The 17,885-nt window shown below is 38.2% G+C and overlaps 1 protein-coding gene across 1 annotated transcript; it reads left to right on the top strand.

Moving 5' to 3' along the window:
* The first annotated feature begins 1,151 nt into the window (after positions 1-1,151).
* LOC140551929 (keratin, type I cytoskeletal 13-like) lies at positions 1,152-4,021 on the top strand. Its single transcript, XM_072675738.1, has 7 exons — positions 1,152-1,553; positions 2,303-2,385; positions 2,477-2,633; positions 2,758-2,919; positions 3,030-3,155; positions 3,344-3,570; positions 3,910-4,021. The coding sequence occupies exons 1-7, from the start codon at positions 1,152-1,154 to the stop codon at positions 4,019-4,021; spliced, it is 1,269 nt and encodes a 422-aa protein (XP_072531839.1).
* The last annotated feature ends 13,864 nt before the right edge of the window (positions 4,022-17,885 follow it).

Here is a 17,885-nt window from a genome sequence, read left to right as displayed (position 1 = left end):
GATGCTAACACTTTTAGTTCTACTTAAGTATATTGGTGGGTGATTTCTCCTACGTTCAATGTTAGCCATGAGCATTTAGTTCCTAATTCAACAGTGAGATAATCACCAGCATTGGGCAGAATACTCGTATAGTAGTGGTGCTGAATGCCTTGAATGTCAGTATTAAGGCAGTATTAAATAATGTATAATAAGACATATGGGGAGAAGGGATGTTACACATAAGCATATTTATATGTATCATGGCCTAAATACATTGATGACTAATACTGTATATGCTATGGTGGTCAAAGCTTCTTAGCTTTTAAAAATTTTTTAAACCCCAGTGGCCCTTGTCTGTTCAGGAAAAATTATTTAAATATAATTTAGGCAACCAATATATTGTCAAGTACTTATTTTCTGAATTCACTATACTGGAAAATTCAACTTCAATCAATAAAACATTAGAAATTATAAACAGGAAGTGCCCATCCCACTTCCTGTAGATTTCCACTACTAAAAAGACAGTTCAATTAGCTTGTAGCCATAGTTTGCCGGTAGGTGTTTTACAATAAGCAAAACGTGACAATGAAATAAAACACATTCAGTTGACAAATGACTTTAAACAACTAAAGGTGTCTAAAAATAGTTCCAACGATGTTACAGCGTTCTCACAACAGTCACCAATATGAAAAACATGACATATTAAGACAGACTTCAATGGATTTCACTTGCAAAAGAGCTCATTGTTTTGCAGTATGTAACAATTAATTTCTGTATTTTTAATAACTTATTCTAGAATACATTTCAAATGTATATATCACAGGATGTGCAAATTTTACCTATTGCTTGTAAATTTTTTAATTATTACAGTGAAAATGTGACATAGATTAAGTATTTTAAGTCAAGCGAGGCAGGTAAAGAGTTTTGCAACTTTAATCCTGTTTTAACATCAACAAGTCACAAATTCCACTCATTGCCTGTCAAGTCCCTGCTGGATCGTTTTCTTCATTACAGGTTTGTCTGGTTTAGCGGAATTTGCCTAAGGGGTGGAACATTCCCCTCGACCCCCCTTCTGGATCCTCCCCTGCGGGGTTAAAGGGACCAGCTTCCCTCCGTTCTGCACTCACAGCCCTCCAGCCTGAGCAGAAGGGACCTGAATCTCCAGCAGCACCATGGCCACCTTCTCCAACTTCTCCAGCCGCAGCTTTGTCTCTTCCACTGGTTCCATGAGGGCCAGCCCTCTGCTCTCTTCCTCCAGCGGAGCCCGTCTGGGCAGCATGAGGACTGGCAGCGTCTATGGTGGAGCTGGGGGCTCTGGGGTTCGCATCTCCACAGCCGGTGCCGCCGCAGGTAGCTTTAACCTGGCCGACGCCGTAGATGTGTCTGCAAATGAGAAGGCCACCATGCAGAACCTCAATGACCGCCTGGCCACCTACCTGGAGAAGGTGCGCTCCCTGGAGAAGGCCAATGCTGAGCTGGAGTTAAAGATCCGCCAGTTCCTGGAGAGCAAGGCTTCCCCCAAGGCTCGTGACTACTCTGCCTTCCAGGTCACCATCAGCGACCTCCAAGCCAAGGTATATGTAGTTTACTGTTATCGTACTTTCCTCAGTTCTTTAGGGGAAAGGTATTGTTGATTCAATACCTCCAGAAGCTTTAAATGTCTATTGATTCTTACGTTGCCTATTTTAATTTACTGCATATACTTCTCATAGAAGGCACTTACTAATGAAATATTTACAAAAAACTTAGTGTCAAATGGTGAGAAGCCAAACTATGATGATGAATGAATCATAATATACACCAAGGGAGAATTAGAACTAGACAGATTTCATTGCATTACCTCATTGGCGGCTTTCTTTTTCATTTTTGCTGTGCAGCTGTGTAGAGAAGCATACCTTCCCTCATGGCCACACCCTGTCATATTGTTCAGTGCATTCGCATTCACATTGTACAGAACAAAAACATCTTCAAAGGGTTTTACCTGATACCCCCTTCCAATAGAGGCATCAGAAAGCCATCAGAAAATGGGCATAATAAAAGCTATGAATACAACAATCCAAGCAATAGCTTTTATGCTGCTGGGAACTTTTATGAAAGGTTTGTGTCCATTCAACTCAGCTCAGCTCCTTAGGGACACTCCAGTGTGCTCTATCCAAGCTCCCACAACACCCAAACCAAGCAATCTAGCACCAGATATCTTGTTTAGGTGTTCTGGGAGCTAGAGTAAACCCAATAATGGACCACCTTGATCTCCCCAAGAACTGGGCTGGGAACCACAGGTTTAGAGTTTAACCAATGAGTTTTTTCTTTTTGTATTTTGCAGATCCAGAAGGCCATCACAGTGAACGGTGGAATCTACCTCAGCATTGATAATGCCAAGCTGGCAGCAGATGACTTCAGAGTCAAGTAAGTGAATGATCTCAGAGTGTTATAACCAATTAAACACACCACAAGGTTTATGTCAACCTTTCGTCTAACCTTCTAATTATCTGTCTAGGTATGAGAATGAGCTTGCTATGAGACAGTCTGTGGAAGCTGACATTGCTGGCCTGAGGAAGGTTCTGGACGAGTTGACGTTGGCCAGGTCTGACCTGGAGATGCAGGTTGAGGGGCTGCGAGATGAGCTGATCTATCTGAAGAAGAACCATGAGGAGGTACATTAGACATGTCCATGATTCCAGGATTCCAGTTGCTCAGAAACCTAGAATGCAGAGGTGTGTAAGTTCAAGAAGGTTTTCCAGTCAATGGCTCTAACATTTTGTCTTGGTCTTATTTCAGGAGCTCCTGCTAGCACGCTCTCAGATGGGTGGTCAGGTCAATGTGGAGGTGGACGCCGCACCACAGGAAGACCTCACTGCTGTCCTGGCTGGAATCCGTGAACACTACGAATCCGTTGCCGCCAAGAACCGCAAAGACATTGAGGCCTGGTTCCAGAACAAGGTACATTCACCTTGGAATACATCACATGTTTACCAGCCTCGTTTAAATTAACCTAGAATGCAATGGTGTAGTATTTTGAGTGTGTAACTATACAATTTGTTTCTAAACAGAGCGATGCTCTCAACAAAGAAGTCGCCATCAGCACAGAAACCCTCCAGACGTCCAGATCTGAAGTAACGGAAGTCAAGCGCACACTTCAGAGTCTAGAAATTGAGCTCCAATCTCAGCTCAGTATGGTAAGTGCTGTCCCACACAGTTGCACATTTACTAACAGCAGCTTTAACATCCATGATTTTACATCAAGAGGATCATCAAGTGTTTAACTGTCTTATTTTATCACCTCTAAAAATATGGTTGAAGAATTGTGAGAAACAGAAAGTCACTGTGTGAGGTTAAACCTTCCGCCTCCTCTTTTCCTCTATAGAAAGCATCCCTTGAGAGCACCCTCGCCGAGACTCAAAACCGCTACGCCAGAATGCTAGCAAACTATCAGATGCAGGTAACCAGCCTAGAAGAACAGCTGGCACAGCTTCGTGCTGATCTGGAGCGCCAGGGTCGCGAGTACCAGATGCTGCTGGACATCAAAACCAGACTGGAGCTGGAGATTGCAGAGTACAGAAGGCTTCTGGATGGAGAGACCACTACTAGCACGTAAGACCTTCACACAAACTTCACACAATGACCGAGATGTCCTTTGATTTGGGGTTGATATCTATAACAAACAAGTGGAAACAAACAAGTTACAATTACAACTGATTCCCATGATTAATATGTGGGCCTGTACACCAAGACAGATTTGATACTTAAAGCAATGAAAAGTCAGAGTTAAAAGTCCTGCACAACATTTTATGATGTTGATGATCACTCATGAAGTCTGAAAGAAGCCAAAATTTACATTTATTGACCTATTAGATGTCATTTAGGATGTCTCTGCAAATGGAAATGTTTGTTTACAGCACCATTTCACAACAATTCTCTCTACTCTTACAGCTCCACAACGTCAACCACTCGCAAGGTGGTGATTGTCACAGAAGAGGTGGTGGATGGCAAGGTGGTCAGTTCATCTTCCACCACATCTAGTGATACCAAAACAAGCAAGTGAGGATCCTGTAAACTCCAAATGACATGAAGACCTCAAGCCCTATGAAGTCGATCTTCTGTGCTCATAGAGTTTAATAAAATAAAGAGGTTAAATGATAAACTGTTGTCCGCCGTCTGTTTCTCAGACTTGCTTGATTAATAGGCCACTACAGTATCAGTTAAAATGCTGGACCAACTTCACTGAATGTACATCTTTCAAAATATTCAAGGAATTTTAATCTAAAGACTTATAGTTAAATGCTGTATTCAGCAGTTAAAAACCATTCAAGGTGTTCCCCTCGCCAAGCTGTTGGAAGGAATCACAAGATTGTGTTGAAGCTGCATCAGGGCAAAGAGAATCTAAAATCGAGAATATTTTTTTCATCAATGCACAAAGCAATATGTGTTATTAAATATTTTTGATGCCTCCACTGTTATTCTAAAATTAGGAAAATGATAAACGAAACAAGGCAATATAAAAAAGCATACTGCATGTGTCCAACAGCATTCTCAAGGGTTATTTAGTAAAGCCCACAGATCTATATAGAACTCCAAACAACTCAAACAAACCTTTGAATGTTTAAATGGATCTTTGCCTGGTTAAATGGTTCTACCATATGTCAGAAAACCTGTTGTCTATGGGTCTTTAAAGATACTATGAAAAATGTTTAACATCATTAATCATTAAGTTTCATATATAAGATAAGGTAAGACTTTATTCCACCCATGTATTTATAAAATCAAGAACCTAGCCATGCAGTCTGCCTTTACACACATTAGTGAAATAATGGGTTGTTAGCTCCCTAAATTCCAGCGTGGTTTTGTAATAGGATGCCACCGTTGCAACAAGTAGTTCACAAAAATGTTTCCTTCCTAGATATTAGTGGTATAATTGAAAATTGGACGTGTTTAGGAACGACAGCAACTCAGACTCTAAGTGTCAGAACACGCAAAGTTACAGAGTGTTGAAGCACATAGTGCATAAAAGTGTCCAACGCTCTGCTGATTCAATAACTGCAGAGTTTTTAACAGGGGGGACCAACTCCATATTAAGGTCTATGAATGTAATAAAAGCTCCTGTAGATGTAATGTGTGGGTGTCCCACTATTAAAAGTCAAAGAACTCAGTTCAGCTTTATACAAAACCTTTTTTTGCTATGAGTGTTTGTTATTTTTCACAACTGTTTCATAGAATAAATAAAAAATTAAATAAAACCTGGAATCAGGACATGAAGGCAATTCAATCTAAAAGACCTGGAATCTAGTACAATTAGGCTACACTTACATAGCAGATCTTTTTTAGCATATGTGAAATGGATGTGTTATCTGTGTGGCCTTGTGAATGACAAACACTGAATTAGACGTTTTCTCTTCCAGTCTGGGCCACTTTCATATGTCATACTGAAATCTGATATCTGATATGTGGCAATGCAAGTTCATACGACTTTTATGCCAATCCAACTCGACATTTCTCTGAAGAGAAGAGAAAATGGTGGACAGCAGTGACAGAGTGACAGACCTCATAAATGATGAGCGTGAACTGTTCAGCTGAATGTTGAATATGGGTCGCATTAAAAAGACAGTGTGAACAGCCCAATGGGATTAGGCCACTTTATTTGCTGTGTAAATGTAACCTTAGATTACCCAACATGAAGACATATCAATAATGGTACCACCCCAGTCACAGTTTGGTCCTTTTTTTTCTGAGAGTGTTTAGATTGTATAGTCCTCTGCCAGAGGGCTTAACCATCTGTTTTTGTTCTTGCATGTTTGTGACACGGCATCCAGCTGGAATAAAAAAAAAAAAACGCAGGTGCCATGATGTCCTCTGTTCAACGTAGTTAGCTGATAAGCTGATAAAGTGGGTGTGGATGTGCACTGCACAGGTGGCTGAACACAAGTTCTGTAGAAACTTGTCACACGGCAACCTCACTCAGACTTTGAACAAGACTGTAGTTATTAAAATGAGACTGTAAAGAATTTAAAATGAACACTTCTGAGACTGTGAAATAAATGGAAACAGCATGGTCTGATTTTATTTACGGTACCATAGAATTCATTTACTTTAAGTTGTTCTTTGATATATAAATAGAAGATGATTTTGGTTGCCCAGTATTTTGGGTTGGAATAAAACTGATTTTCCTTTTAGGGTGTTCTCTAGGTATCCTCTTGGAGCAGTATGCAAAAAAGCTTGCTGAAGAGAGTGTATTTGGGCTCTCACATGCAACACTTTCCCTTCTAATGTGTGCTTAGCTCTAGATTGGTAGTCAGCTGAGCTAGTCCAGTTCTTAAGGAAATGGACGTTGGAGAGAAGAGATAGTAAAAGCCACTCTGCAAGCATTATCTTTTAAACCTATATCGGCTTCAGCACTGGCGAAGGAAAAGGCACAGTGTGTCTATAAATTCTATGAAACTCTCATTATTTACCTACCCAGGTAAATTCTGGTACCTAGAATTATTTTAGCCATCTACAGTATTCATCAGATGAAATACAATTGTATTTTTTAATTGTCTTTGCTTAGCTTTTCTTTTTGCACAGTATGGCCACTCATCATTAACCATAGGCTAGACCAACGTGATATACGTGACATTGGTAGGTAAACACAGTCATTGCAAGTCAGCTGTCGAGTCAAAAAGCTGCCACTCCTGCTGCATATTTACTGTACATACTGGTGTTGTGTTTAAACAGATTTTCCAGCTCATTTCTCAACATGCCATGAAACAGAACAAGCAGTCAATGGAGAAAAAGGAACTGTTCTTATAATTCTAACATGTGTTGTGCGAGTAGAGTAGTAGTCTCAGCACAGGGGGCTCTCTGATTTGACAGTGAGGAATACAAACTAAATAGACTTTTACTTTGTTTACTTTGTACACTTTTTCCTTTTACTTTGTTCTGAACAGAAAAACTACTTTTAGAGCACTATATAAGAGCTGAGTAGAACATCATTATTCTTTTAAACATAACCTGTAACTAAACATTTCAACACCATCATTCCTAGGCGTAGCATTTCAACACTAGGCGTGAACACCTCCCTCTGTAACTGGGTCCTGGATTTCCTGACTAATAGACCATAATCAGTCAATATAGGCAACAACATCTCCAGTACCACCATACTGAGTACCGGTGCCCCCCAGGGCTGTGTGCTAAGCCCACTGCTGTTCACTCTGCTGACTCACAACTGTGCTGTGAAGTACAACACGAATCACATCGTGAAATTGGCAGATGATACGTCAGTAGTAGGCCTCATCACCAAGAACAACGAGACAGCATACAGAGAGGAGGTGCGGCGGCTAACAGACTGGTGCAGTACCAAGAGCTTGTCTCTGAATGTGGACAAAACTAAAGAGATGGTTGTTTACTTCAGAAGAGTGTGAGGCGACCACGCCCCCCTGAACATCAATGGCTGTGGAAATCGTCCAGAGCACTAAGTTCCTCTGTGTCCACATCACAGAGAACCTCACGTGGTTCCTGAGGAAAGCTCATCTTCCTCCTCCAATACTCTCCATGTTCTACAGAGGGACTGAGCAGCTGCATTATCGCCTGGTTTGGGAATTGCAATGCCGCAGGCCGTGAGATCCTACAGCGAATAGTGAGGACAGCTGAGAAGATCATAGGGGTCTCTCTCCTCTCTGTCACAGACATTCACACCACACGCTGCACCCGTAAGGCCATCAGCATTGTGAAGGACCCCACATGACTCATCCTTCACATGGACTTTTTTCACTGCTGCCATCTAGCAGGAGGTACAGGTAAATCCGTGCTGTCACTGCACGGTTCTGCAATTGCTCTGTCCCACAAGCAGTCAGACTTTTAAACAACAGAGACTGAACTAAACCCCTCCCCCACCCCCACAACCCATAGCATTTTAACCTGTCTGCATCTTATTTATCTTATTTATACGTTCCACACTTTACTGTCTCAGTACCTGCTGTGTTTCAGGTGCGTTGTATGCTGTCTGCATATAATGTCACAGCATGTTAAATTTCTATGCACCTTAATATCAATACCTACATATAAAATTTCTATGCGCCTAACACACAATACGTATTTATTGTATTTATTGTACTGTCTTGCACTTGTTGTATTTTCTGCAGTCTGTCCTGTGCTGTATTGTTTTGTCCTCGTTTTGTTGCACCCTTGTTCTGGAAAAAAACGTAATTTCATTTCACTGTGTACTTGTACAGAGCTGAAATGACAATAAAAGCCACCTGACTTGACTTGAGTCCTCAGCTGTTAAAAGCAATTTAGTTAAATGATGAACAATGATGGATGTCAAATGTAAAAAAAAGTGTATTGCCCTGCACGGAGGCTCACAGTGCTACAAAATCCTTCATACATTCAAGGCTATGGTTTTGCAATAAATAAAGGGACATGGGTACTATACCAAAGTAAAGATCTGAGACTGGATCTAAATTAGCACTTCCCAGTGGAAAAGCACCATTAAAGAGGGAGCCCATTATTTAACTACCCAGAGTAAATTCTAGATCACCTTAAATTATTTAATTGTATTTATCAGATTAAAATAAATCCTTAGATAAACAGCTCAAAAGATAGTTTTTGAATATTCTATGCTTAGCTTTCCTTTTGTACTTTTATTTATATTCTTTTCAAAGTAAAGATATTTCCAGATTTGAATTGGTACTTCTCAATGGGAAAGCACCATTAGAGAGGGACTCCTGTGCATTCTGACTGCCTCCAGACTATTATTTTATAGTTCTACTATAGACAGCTCAGCTGGGAAAAGGTGCAGATATCCCTAACCTTAAACCCTAACAACCATGTTATACCTCTAAGGGTACACCCACACTGTTTGTACCCTAAGAAACAAATCTTTATTTCAAGGGGTGTACTTGGATGTTTAGTGTAGCATTTTGCCAAACTGGCAATATGGCATATATGTAATTCTTGTATGTAACAGAAACCCTAATGGAAAAGAAAGTTGAATTGAAGATTGAAGTTGAAGATGTCTCTCCCCTGAAAAGCTCTCTGCTGCCACCTTCAGTCTGATAGTGAGAAAGCAAGTTCTGCAGGTCTGACACAGTTGTACAGCTGACTCAATGTGTTGTATTTTATAATGCATGGCATTTTCTTACATCATACATAGGGTTGTTGTTGGACCAAAACCTTTCACCAAAACAGCAAAAATGAAGAAAACTAAATCTGTTATAACTTTTAAAGTAAGTTAGTATGTTAGTAAGTAAGTAAGTTAGTAAGATTTTATTTGAGCCATTTTGAGAGACTTTTATATTGACTATTACTGTTTGTACAGGTTTGTACAGTTTACCTGATATGTTTAGGTTTATTAAAAATATGTAATAAATGTCAGGGGTTTGTAAGAATTTCTATGGTTAAAATGTCTTATGGTTACTTACATATATAGTCCCTATAAAAGTATTCACCCCAATGGATGCTTTCCCCTTTTGCTGCTTTTATAAACGGAATCATAATCAATATAAATTGACTGACCTGATTCAACAGAGTTAGGTGCTAGTTACTGGTTACTCAGGTGTTGTGGTGGCTTCTCTCACTAGTCCCCTTCTTGCACGATCACTCAGTTAAAGAGGACAGCCTGCTCTAGGCAGATTTACATATGTGTACATATACAGTTCCTTCCATTAATAATGGATTCAATTTAAACTTTTTTTGCATCCCCTGGAGTTCAGTTAAATTCATCATTAAGAAATAAAAGGTTCATCATTAAGAAATGAAAGGAGCTGCACATATTTTATCAGAATAATACTTAAATTCTTAGTTTAGGCACTACAAAGTAATTTAACTCAAAATTAGTGAACAATTATATATTGTGAGAACTGATTTATGTCCACATAACACACAACTGGCTTCAAATTATCAGAATTACACATTTTAGTGGATTTTGTGTTTATGTCCAAATCTAAATCAAATCAGTAGTTTACCTTTATTACAGTAATTAGGTTATATAGAAAGACCTGCTAAGGCCTGCTAAGAAAAACTCATCATGGTAAATATAATTATTACTATACAATTGAAACCTCACATTTAGCATAATTGTTTTTAATAACTTTATTTGAAAACAATTGATAAAAAAAATGAAAAAGGTGTGGTATATACAGTATATTGCTCCAAAAAATGTTTCAAACTTATTTACAAAGTGTTGCCCAACTCACTTAATATTCTAGCTTAATCTTAATATTCAACCTGAACTAAAAATTACCTCATCATATATGATATGATGAGATGATGTGCTATCAAACTTTATATAAAAGAGACTGACTCTGAAAATTAATTTATTTAAAGTCTCATTGAGTTTATGTTAATCCTCTCTGATAATTACTGACTAAAAATGCTGGTTGCATAAGAATTGAACTCTTGTGCTCCTGTGCATTAGAAACTCCAAGTGTACATAAATGAAAGACAATGACCTAGGAAGGACACAGCTGGCCTACAATCAGCCTCTCCTTGGGAGTCATTATAAAAGTTTACCTTTTCTTGAAGCTGCTCACTCTCTCCACCTTTGTCTTCTCCATGCTCAGCTCCTTGGTTTAGCTGACATTGAGGGATCAGTTGTTGTCAGTGCACCACTCTGCAAGAAGCTTTTCTTCCTCCCTGTATGGTCCCTAATCTTTGTTGAAGTTGCAGATTATTGTTGTGTCATTGCAAACTTGATGATGGTGTTGGAGCTGTGTTTTGTAATGTAGTTGTACAGATTATAGAGCATGGGTGAGAGAACACAGCCTTGTGGGCATCTAGTGCTGAGTGTGAGGGTGGGGGAGGTGTGGCCACCCATTTTAACAGACCTTGTTCTGTCGGCAAGGAAGTCCATGATCTAGTTACAGAGTTTGTAACTTATTCTGAGGGAATTAAGTTTGGAATTCCCCTCTACAGTTTAAAGGCAGAGCTGAAGTCAACAAACAGCCTTCTGACATAAGTGTTAGTTCTCTTCAGGTTGTTGAGTGCAGAGTGCATTGCCAGGGAAATGCATCATCAATAGCTCTGTTATAGCACGGTGGGCATACTGACGAGGGTCCAGAGTGATTGGAAGACTGCCATTTATGTGAGCTAAGATCAGCATCTCAAAGCACTTTATCACAATGAGTGTGAGAGCGATGGGACAGTAGTCGTTCAGGCAAGAGAGGGTGGGTTTCTTTGGAACTGGGATGATGATCGTGGCTTTAAAGCAGGCAGGACCGGTAGACTGTGTCAGGGAGATGTTGAAGATGTCCGTAAAGGTTGCAGCCAGCTGGTTGGACAATGCTTTTAGGACTCTACCTGGGATTCCATCTGGGCCATCCGCTGTCCGAGTTGAGACCCGCTCTCTTCACCACTGCTGTAGTTAGCTGCACTTGAGAAGTTGTCTCAAAGCCAGCATAGCTAGTGTTCAGTTCAGCAGAAAATGAGGCGTCTGTGGATACTGAGTTGCAGACTTTGTTCTTATAGTCAGCTGTGTGGTTGGCACAATGAGCACAATGAGCTGGCCACAATCGGTCTCAGTTTAATTGTCTCAGTTCGTTCAAAGTGTTCTCCAGCGACCTGAAATTTGTGAGAAGTAGGCTGGCTCGCTGTCTGTGTCTCCGGTCTGAGACAAGGCCGTTGTTGGGCTAACAATGTCTAACAATGAGTATAACAACGTCAACTGTGGGATCAGCGAATGGTACGTTGAATGCTAGGTTTGTACAGCTTTTGACAGACAATTTGTTGAACATACAATATAAAGAAATATAGGCAAAAAGTAATTAGTGCGAGAGGTTGCTGCTAAAATAAAAATCAAAACCACACCAACCAGGCACTGCCTAAAGAAGGCCATTCCTCAAACTTGTGAGGGAAGCCATAGAAAGGCAAACAATTACTCCAGTTGTTTCAAATTGCTCAGTGGAAGTATAGTTGTATAGCTGTATCGTATAGTTATAGTATTGCACACATCATATTGTATTGAAATCATACATTTAGATGAATACAACTGTTTTATCCAGTCCAAGAGATAAACATGGTGAAAAGACTCACAACACAATGAGAGACAAAGCGACAAATACCCATTCTGTGAACATTGCTGTGAACATGTTTATTCATGCTAGTAATAGTGTTGGAGAAAGCATGAATAAATATGTTCACAGTAAATGTAAATGTGTAAATGTGGTTGTTGTGGCGCAATGGTTAAGACCACTACTTGCCAGTGCGCAACCACACCATGTGGAAGACAAAGTTTGATTCCCGGTCTGGGTTACTATGCTGTGCTTCGGTAACATAAGTCCTTAGGCAAGACTCCTTACACTGCCTTGGCCCACCTCTCTAATGCGAATAACATTGTAAGTCGCTCTGGACAAGAACTTCAGCTAAATACAATGAATGTAGTGATAACTATGCAAAAACTTTCTTACTCTCTCCCTTGATGGAGACACTTTTACAGTTACAGGTACATGCATAAAAGAAGAGCAGGGTTCTCAAGCTAGGTTCAAATTTGCTGTAAAAAGCTCTGGGTGCCCCAGGGAGTGATAGCACATCCAACAGAGCACAGGGAATAGGTGGCGTTTGGTGGCATAGTCGCAACTATTTTCTACTTTCCCATGCATGCATCACTCATCTTTGATTCACATGTCTAACAGGTTTGCACCACTCAGTGAGACACCCACTAAAGAGCCTGATGAAAGTGCTCTGGTTATAGATGATTCTATTGAACTATCTCTATCTCTATTCTATTGATTCTATCAGGTGTTTACTGAACGTGAAGATGTTAGCCAACCGAAGGTTTTCTAGAATACTAATTCATGAAGGTTCTAATGACTTTTGCCTGCAACAGTCAGAATTTGCCAAGAGTAATAACAAATCTAATACGGTAATGTGCTCTGGCCCTATTTCAGTGTAACATGGCAACAGATATTATAGCATGTATAGTAACTGCTAGATGCAACTGCGAGATGCTAGATGATGCTCAGAAATCCAGGTGGACTTTATTGACAACTCCTACCTTGGAGTTCTTGGAGGTCGGGACAGGATCCACCCCTTGCTCTCATTTCCTGAATTATAGCACATTTGTATTTGTATAAGAACAGAAATAATAAGAATTACAGTCGCAAGCTGCAATGTGTGGGGTCCCAGCGCTTATCAGTACAATTATACCTAATGCACCATACATTTGACAACTGGAATTATTGGAATTTTTGTTTGTTTGTTTGTTTGTTTGTTTTTTTGGGGGGGGTATTCCATTTGTGGTGCTAATCAAAGGTATTCTTGTTGTCCATTATTTGCTAACAGAGCTAGTAGATATTGTTGCATGGTCAATTTTTGGATGATTGAATATAAACCCAGAGACTAGTTTTATGTAATAAAAAGCAATTTCAGAAGATATAGATGAGACATTACAAGCCCAGTATGAGTTAAACAGCATAAGGGGTTCACTTGTTTTAGTGTGAAATATGAGTAAGGCTCCCTAGAGGCAGATGTCTGTCATCCTCCAAAGGCTATAACAGAGTCCATTCCCAGAGATATATATCTCTCAAGGTGCATGGTGAGGTTTCAAATGTGACATCATAAAAACTGATTCAGGTTTCACCAATATTTAAACACTGCACACAACTCACTCAGTGTACGTGCTCGTGTTTCGCAACAGTTCATCAAAATGTTTCTGAGTTAAAGCTAGATATGGACGATTTGTGCAATGCATGTTTTTAATTGGTAACTTGGTGGTGCTAAAATATATTTGTGAAAATTAGTTGAATCCAGACTCAAGACTTGGGGTTGTACTGAAGTGAAGTTTGTGCAATGCATGATTTTTTTTAAATGATTTTTTAAAATTTAAAGACAACAATATCATTACAGCAATACATGCTCGAACTCCTTAGAAATTCTAGCAATTCCAAGAGAAAGCTAGTATGTGCCTTACAGTAGTGTTTCTGCACCTTTGATGTTAGGAACCCTAATAAAAAATGATGAACTAACTAACTGTAAACCAAACAAAATGTTTTTTAAAATTATAGTTGGTGTCTGACTGATGAATATATAAATTGTTAGGTGTAAGAACAAGGGCTCTGCCCTTTTTCTGTTCTTCATCCTGACAATATTTTACAAAGCAGCATTTGATGATATTAATGATTTAATGCATTACAAATCCAATCAAATCAGGATTATTGTCATATTGCATTACACAGGTGTAAAGGTGAGTGAAAAACGTAGGTGCATCATCCCTCACGGTAGTGCAACACAGATATTTACAAAATCAAAATACAAAATATATACAAATTAACCTACACTATAGATATTCTATACATACACACACACAATACATACACTATACATACTCTCTATTCACAACATTGCACTTTAAATGTACAGGTTATCTATAATCTAAAATGTTTAAATTATTATTAATATTGCATTAATATTCAAATGTATTGGTGCTAAGCCATTAAGAGATTTAAGAAACAGTAAAAGAAGCAGGCAGCCAAAGCAATGAAGCTAAGACAGGTTACAGTTCTAGTCAAGGTCTTCTCTCTCAGCTGTGGTTTTAGGTCGTCCAGTAGTCTAGTATACTACTGAAAAAGCTAAAACATTGATAATAGAGATAGATATGAATAATATAATGTAACAACATTAATCCAATATGTATCAGTCAATGACAGCGTAGTAAATCATAGAAAGAGTCATAAAGCTATGACCTTTTATTGCGCAAGCAGGCTTTTAGTCTCAGGGTTAAAAAGTGTATGTTTAGTTTTAGGCTTCAGGGTAAAACTCACAGCAACAAATCTGAATCTTGTCAGCAGAGCCGCCCTTGGAGCCCCAGGCTGTGCAGGTCCGAACACAATCCAGCTACATACCAAGCCTTGCAGCCCTTAATTGCTCCCAGCGTACCACCAGATCACAATCTGTCCTACTGCATTACTATAAAAGAGAGAAATTCAAGGGTTAAGCACGCTCTGTAAATGACATGAAACAAACTTTTAAGCCAATCTGATTCCTTCTGTTTGTTGCTCTGTCTTTAAATTCATTGCTCATTATTAAATGATCAATTAACTTATTGAAGGGAAAAAGTAAAAGTAAATGCCCCCTTATCTGCTTAATTCAATACAATAGAATCAAACTAAACAGTCCCCCTTCATATTAAGTGTCTTAAATAATAGTGTAGTTATGACAATGCAAAACCCATGCATATGGAGATATAGTAATGTATTCATAGAAATTTGTAGAGATAAATATATAGGATTAAAACGTTATATACAGTACCTCCTTGCCTTAGACTCACAAGACTCACAACTTAAGTCGAATAAACCTGTTAAAAAATTACCAAGACACCCTATAAAACCTATAGGCAACCCAATAATATCACTACACAATAAGTCATTAGATTAGATTAGATTACCATATTCTTAAATCATGTATACATTATAATTTATGCTAATGTAAAAAATGACATTGATGTGTTTGATGGAATGGAAGTTGAAGGAAAAGGATGAGATGGCACCAACCGTTTTAATCTTTTCATGGCATGTTTTCATAGGCACCTATATCTTCCAATAATATAGTGTGGTGCATAGTAACAGTAACAGTTCACATAAGCATAGTAACTGTTCTATTCACTAACACGTTCTTCATAGCCATTGGGGAAATATTTAAACAGTTTTAATGTGCAGTTTAATGCCTAGTCTAGTGTAAATTCTGTATATCATTCTGTATATTACATTATATTAATGTAATTACTGCATTGCAATCACTTTTTCTAGTACTTCTTATTTATATAATTTGGTTATATTATGTATATTATAGCTGTATTTATTAATATAGCTGTATTTATAGTCAGGTTTACTGTTTCCTATTTGCCACTTCTTACTACTATTTTAAGTGCCTTTATTATTCTGCTCTCTTGTTTGATTTTGCTGCTGTAAAAACTGACTTTCCCCGTGGGATAAATAAAGTGATCTATCTATCTATCTATCTATCTATCTAAAAGAATAAGGATGCAATAATATATTGAATATAAAGTGCAGATGTGCAAGATTGTGCAAGAAAGTGTATGTGCAATTAGCAAGAGAATATAAAGTAGCTAATAATAAATAGTAATATGGTGGTAAGATGAATATTAATATGACAATAGAAAGTCTGTTTTTAAATGTAGAATGTCTGATACTACATGTATGTATGTGTGTACGTAAAAGGTCCTGTGCTATGTATGTGTGCATGTGAATAGTCCTACTTGTCTTGGTTGAGGGCCCAGATAGCCTGTGGGAAGAAGCTTCTCCTTGTTTTCCACCTTCCGGGAGGAAAAACGCTTTCCTGCCCACAGAGAGAAGGGTCTTCACTATCGTCCTGTGTTCCATGTAACAACATGTTTTTTGGCAACACTTAACCCCTTAAAATCCCAAGGCTTATTATCCTGAAACTACACTGACCACAATGCAAACATGCTGACGTAAGGTATAGAAGTGTGTTATAAAGGGTGGGATGGGATGATATGGGTGTGGGTGTAGGTTAATAGGGGTAGTATAACACTGTTTGTTGATTGTCATTTTGTATATTTTATTTATGTATGTTTCCAATTAATGATTGTGACTACAAATTAATATTAATGACTAAAATTAAACTGCATGGAAGCCCTCAAAGATATACCAGCCTAGAAATGCTGCTGGTATGAAAGTGTAATTGCAAACGTAGGTTCTTAAATGCAAATATTATTAAGAGATGAGCTCACTGACAAGATTGTGGCTGAATGAGTATATCAATGATGTTGTTCTTGGCAGAAAAAAAGCAAAGACATCAGAAATGAGCCAATGTAGTCCTGTGCCAAACCACAGCTCTGTGCTGACTGTGTGTAATAGCGTTAATTTATCTGTTACAGTTTCCAGATATTTGCAAATAAACCATGCCTGCAGTTGTGTTCTTTAGCCTTATACCTTTATGTAGCCCAGATTACTATCTGTCTTGTTTAAAAAAAAGTGTTTATTAGAGTTGTGTAGTCAAACCTGCTCCATCAGACTGAGGAGCTTTATTGAATTGAACAGTCTGATAAAACTATGTTGAATCTTCTGTTTTTCCCACCATTATACTTTTTGTAGTCAAATATTTCTAGTAAACTAACAGTGTTTAATACTGATTAATCCTGCTTATCAGTTTCACCAGTTTAGTAGGGTTATTGGTTAATGGTTAGTGGTGTATTTAGTAGTCTGAGAAGCAGATTTCCAAATCTGATTGGATGACACTGACAGTGGCAAACATATTACCAGCTTTCTGGATAAACTGTATCTTTATCACTAGTCTCTTAAACCCAGTAATTAACTGCAAACAGCTGCTCTGACCTTAAAATGTTAAATAGAAGAGAAGGTGGTGTTGATTTTAGATGGGTGTCATCATTTTATATTTTGCTACTTTAAAATGTTTTTGATTTGACAAAAATGAGGTGGTAAAAGGACCAAAACAGAATAAAAATGTATTCAAAAGCAATAAACAGCAATAAACTATTAGTATTAATTACATGTTCAGGATATCACACCTGAGAATGCAATGTATAACCACATTTACCATCCATCAGCTGAATTCAAAACTGTACAAATGTAGTATTTTAATTATGTTAGTTTATATTAGATCAAAAACAAAGATTCAAATGTCATTTGTATGATACAGATGATTCTGTGTACACATGCATCATTTAAAAATTACTTTCACATGTATCATTTATTAATTACATTAATTACAGAATTACATTTTTTAAAAGAACTATGTTTACTTGTTTGCCTTAAGTACATTAAGAAGTACTCCTATACATTTACTTAAGTAAAAAAATGTAAACCATACTTCAACCTTTATTTGAAAGTATTTGTACTTTTACTAAGGCATGGGACCTCTGGGACTGGGGGACTGAATGGCAACATTTTACTTATGATTTTAGGTTAATGTATTTAAGTTTTCCAATATAGGAGTCCTTT

This window comes from Salminus brasiliensis, chromosome 3 (assembly GCF_030463535.1).
Source record: "Salminus brasiliensis chromosome 3, fSalBra1.hap2, whole genome shotgun sequence".
NCBI classification, from domain to species: domain Eukaryota; kingdom Metazoa; phylum Chordata; class Actinopteri; order Characiformes; family Bryconidae; genus Salminus; species Salminus brasiliensis.
This window is presented reverse-complemented; position numbering and strand designations above follow the sequence as displayed.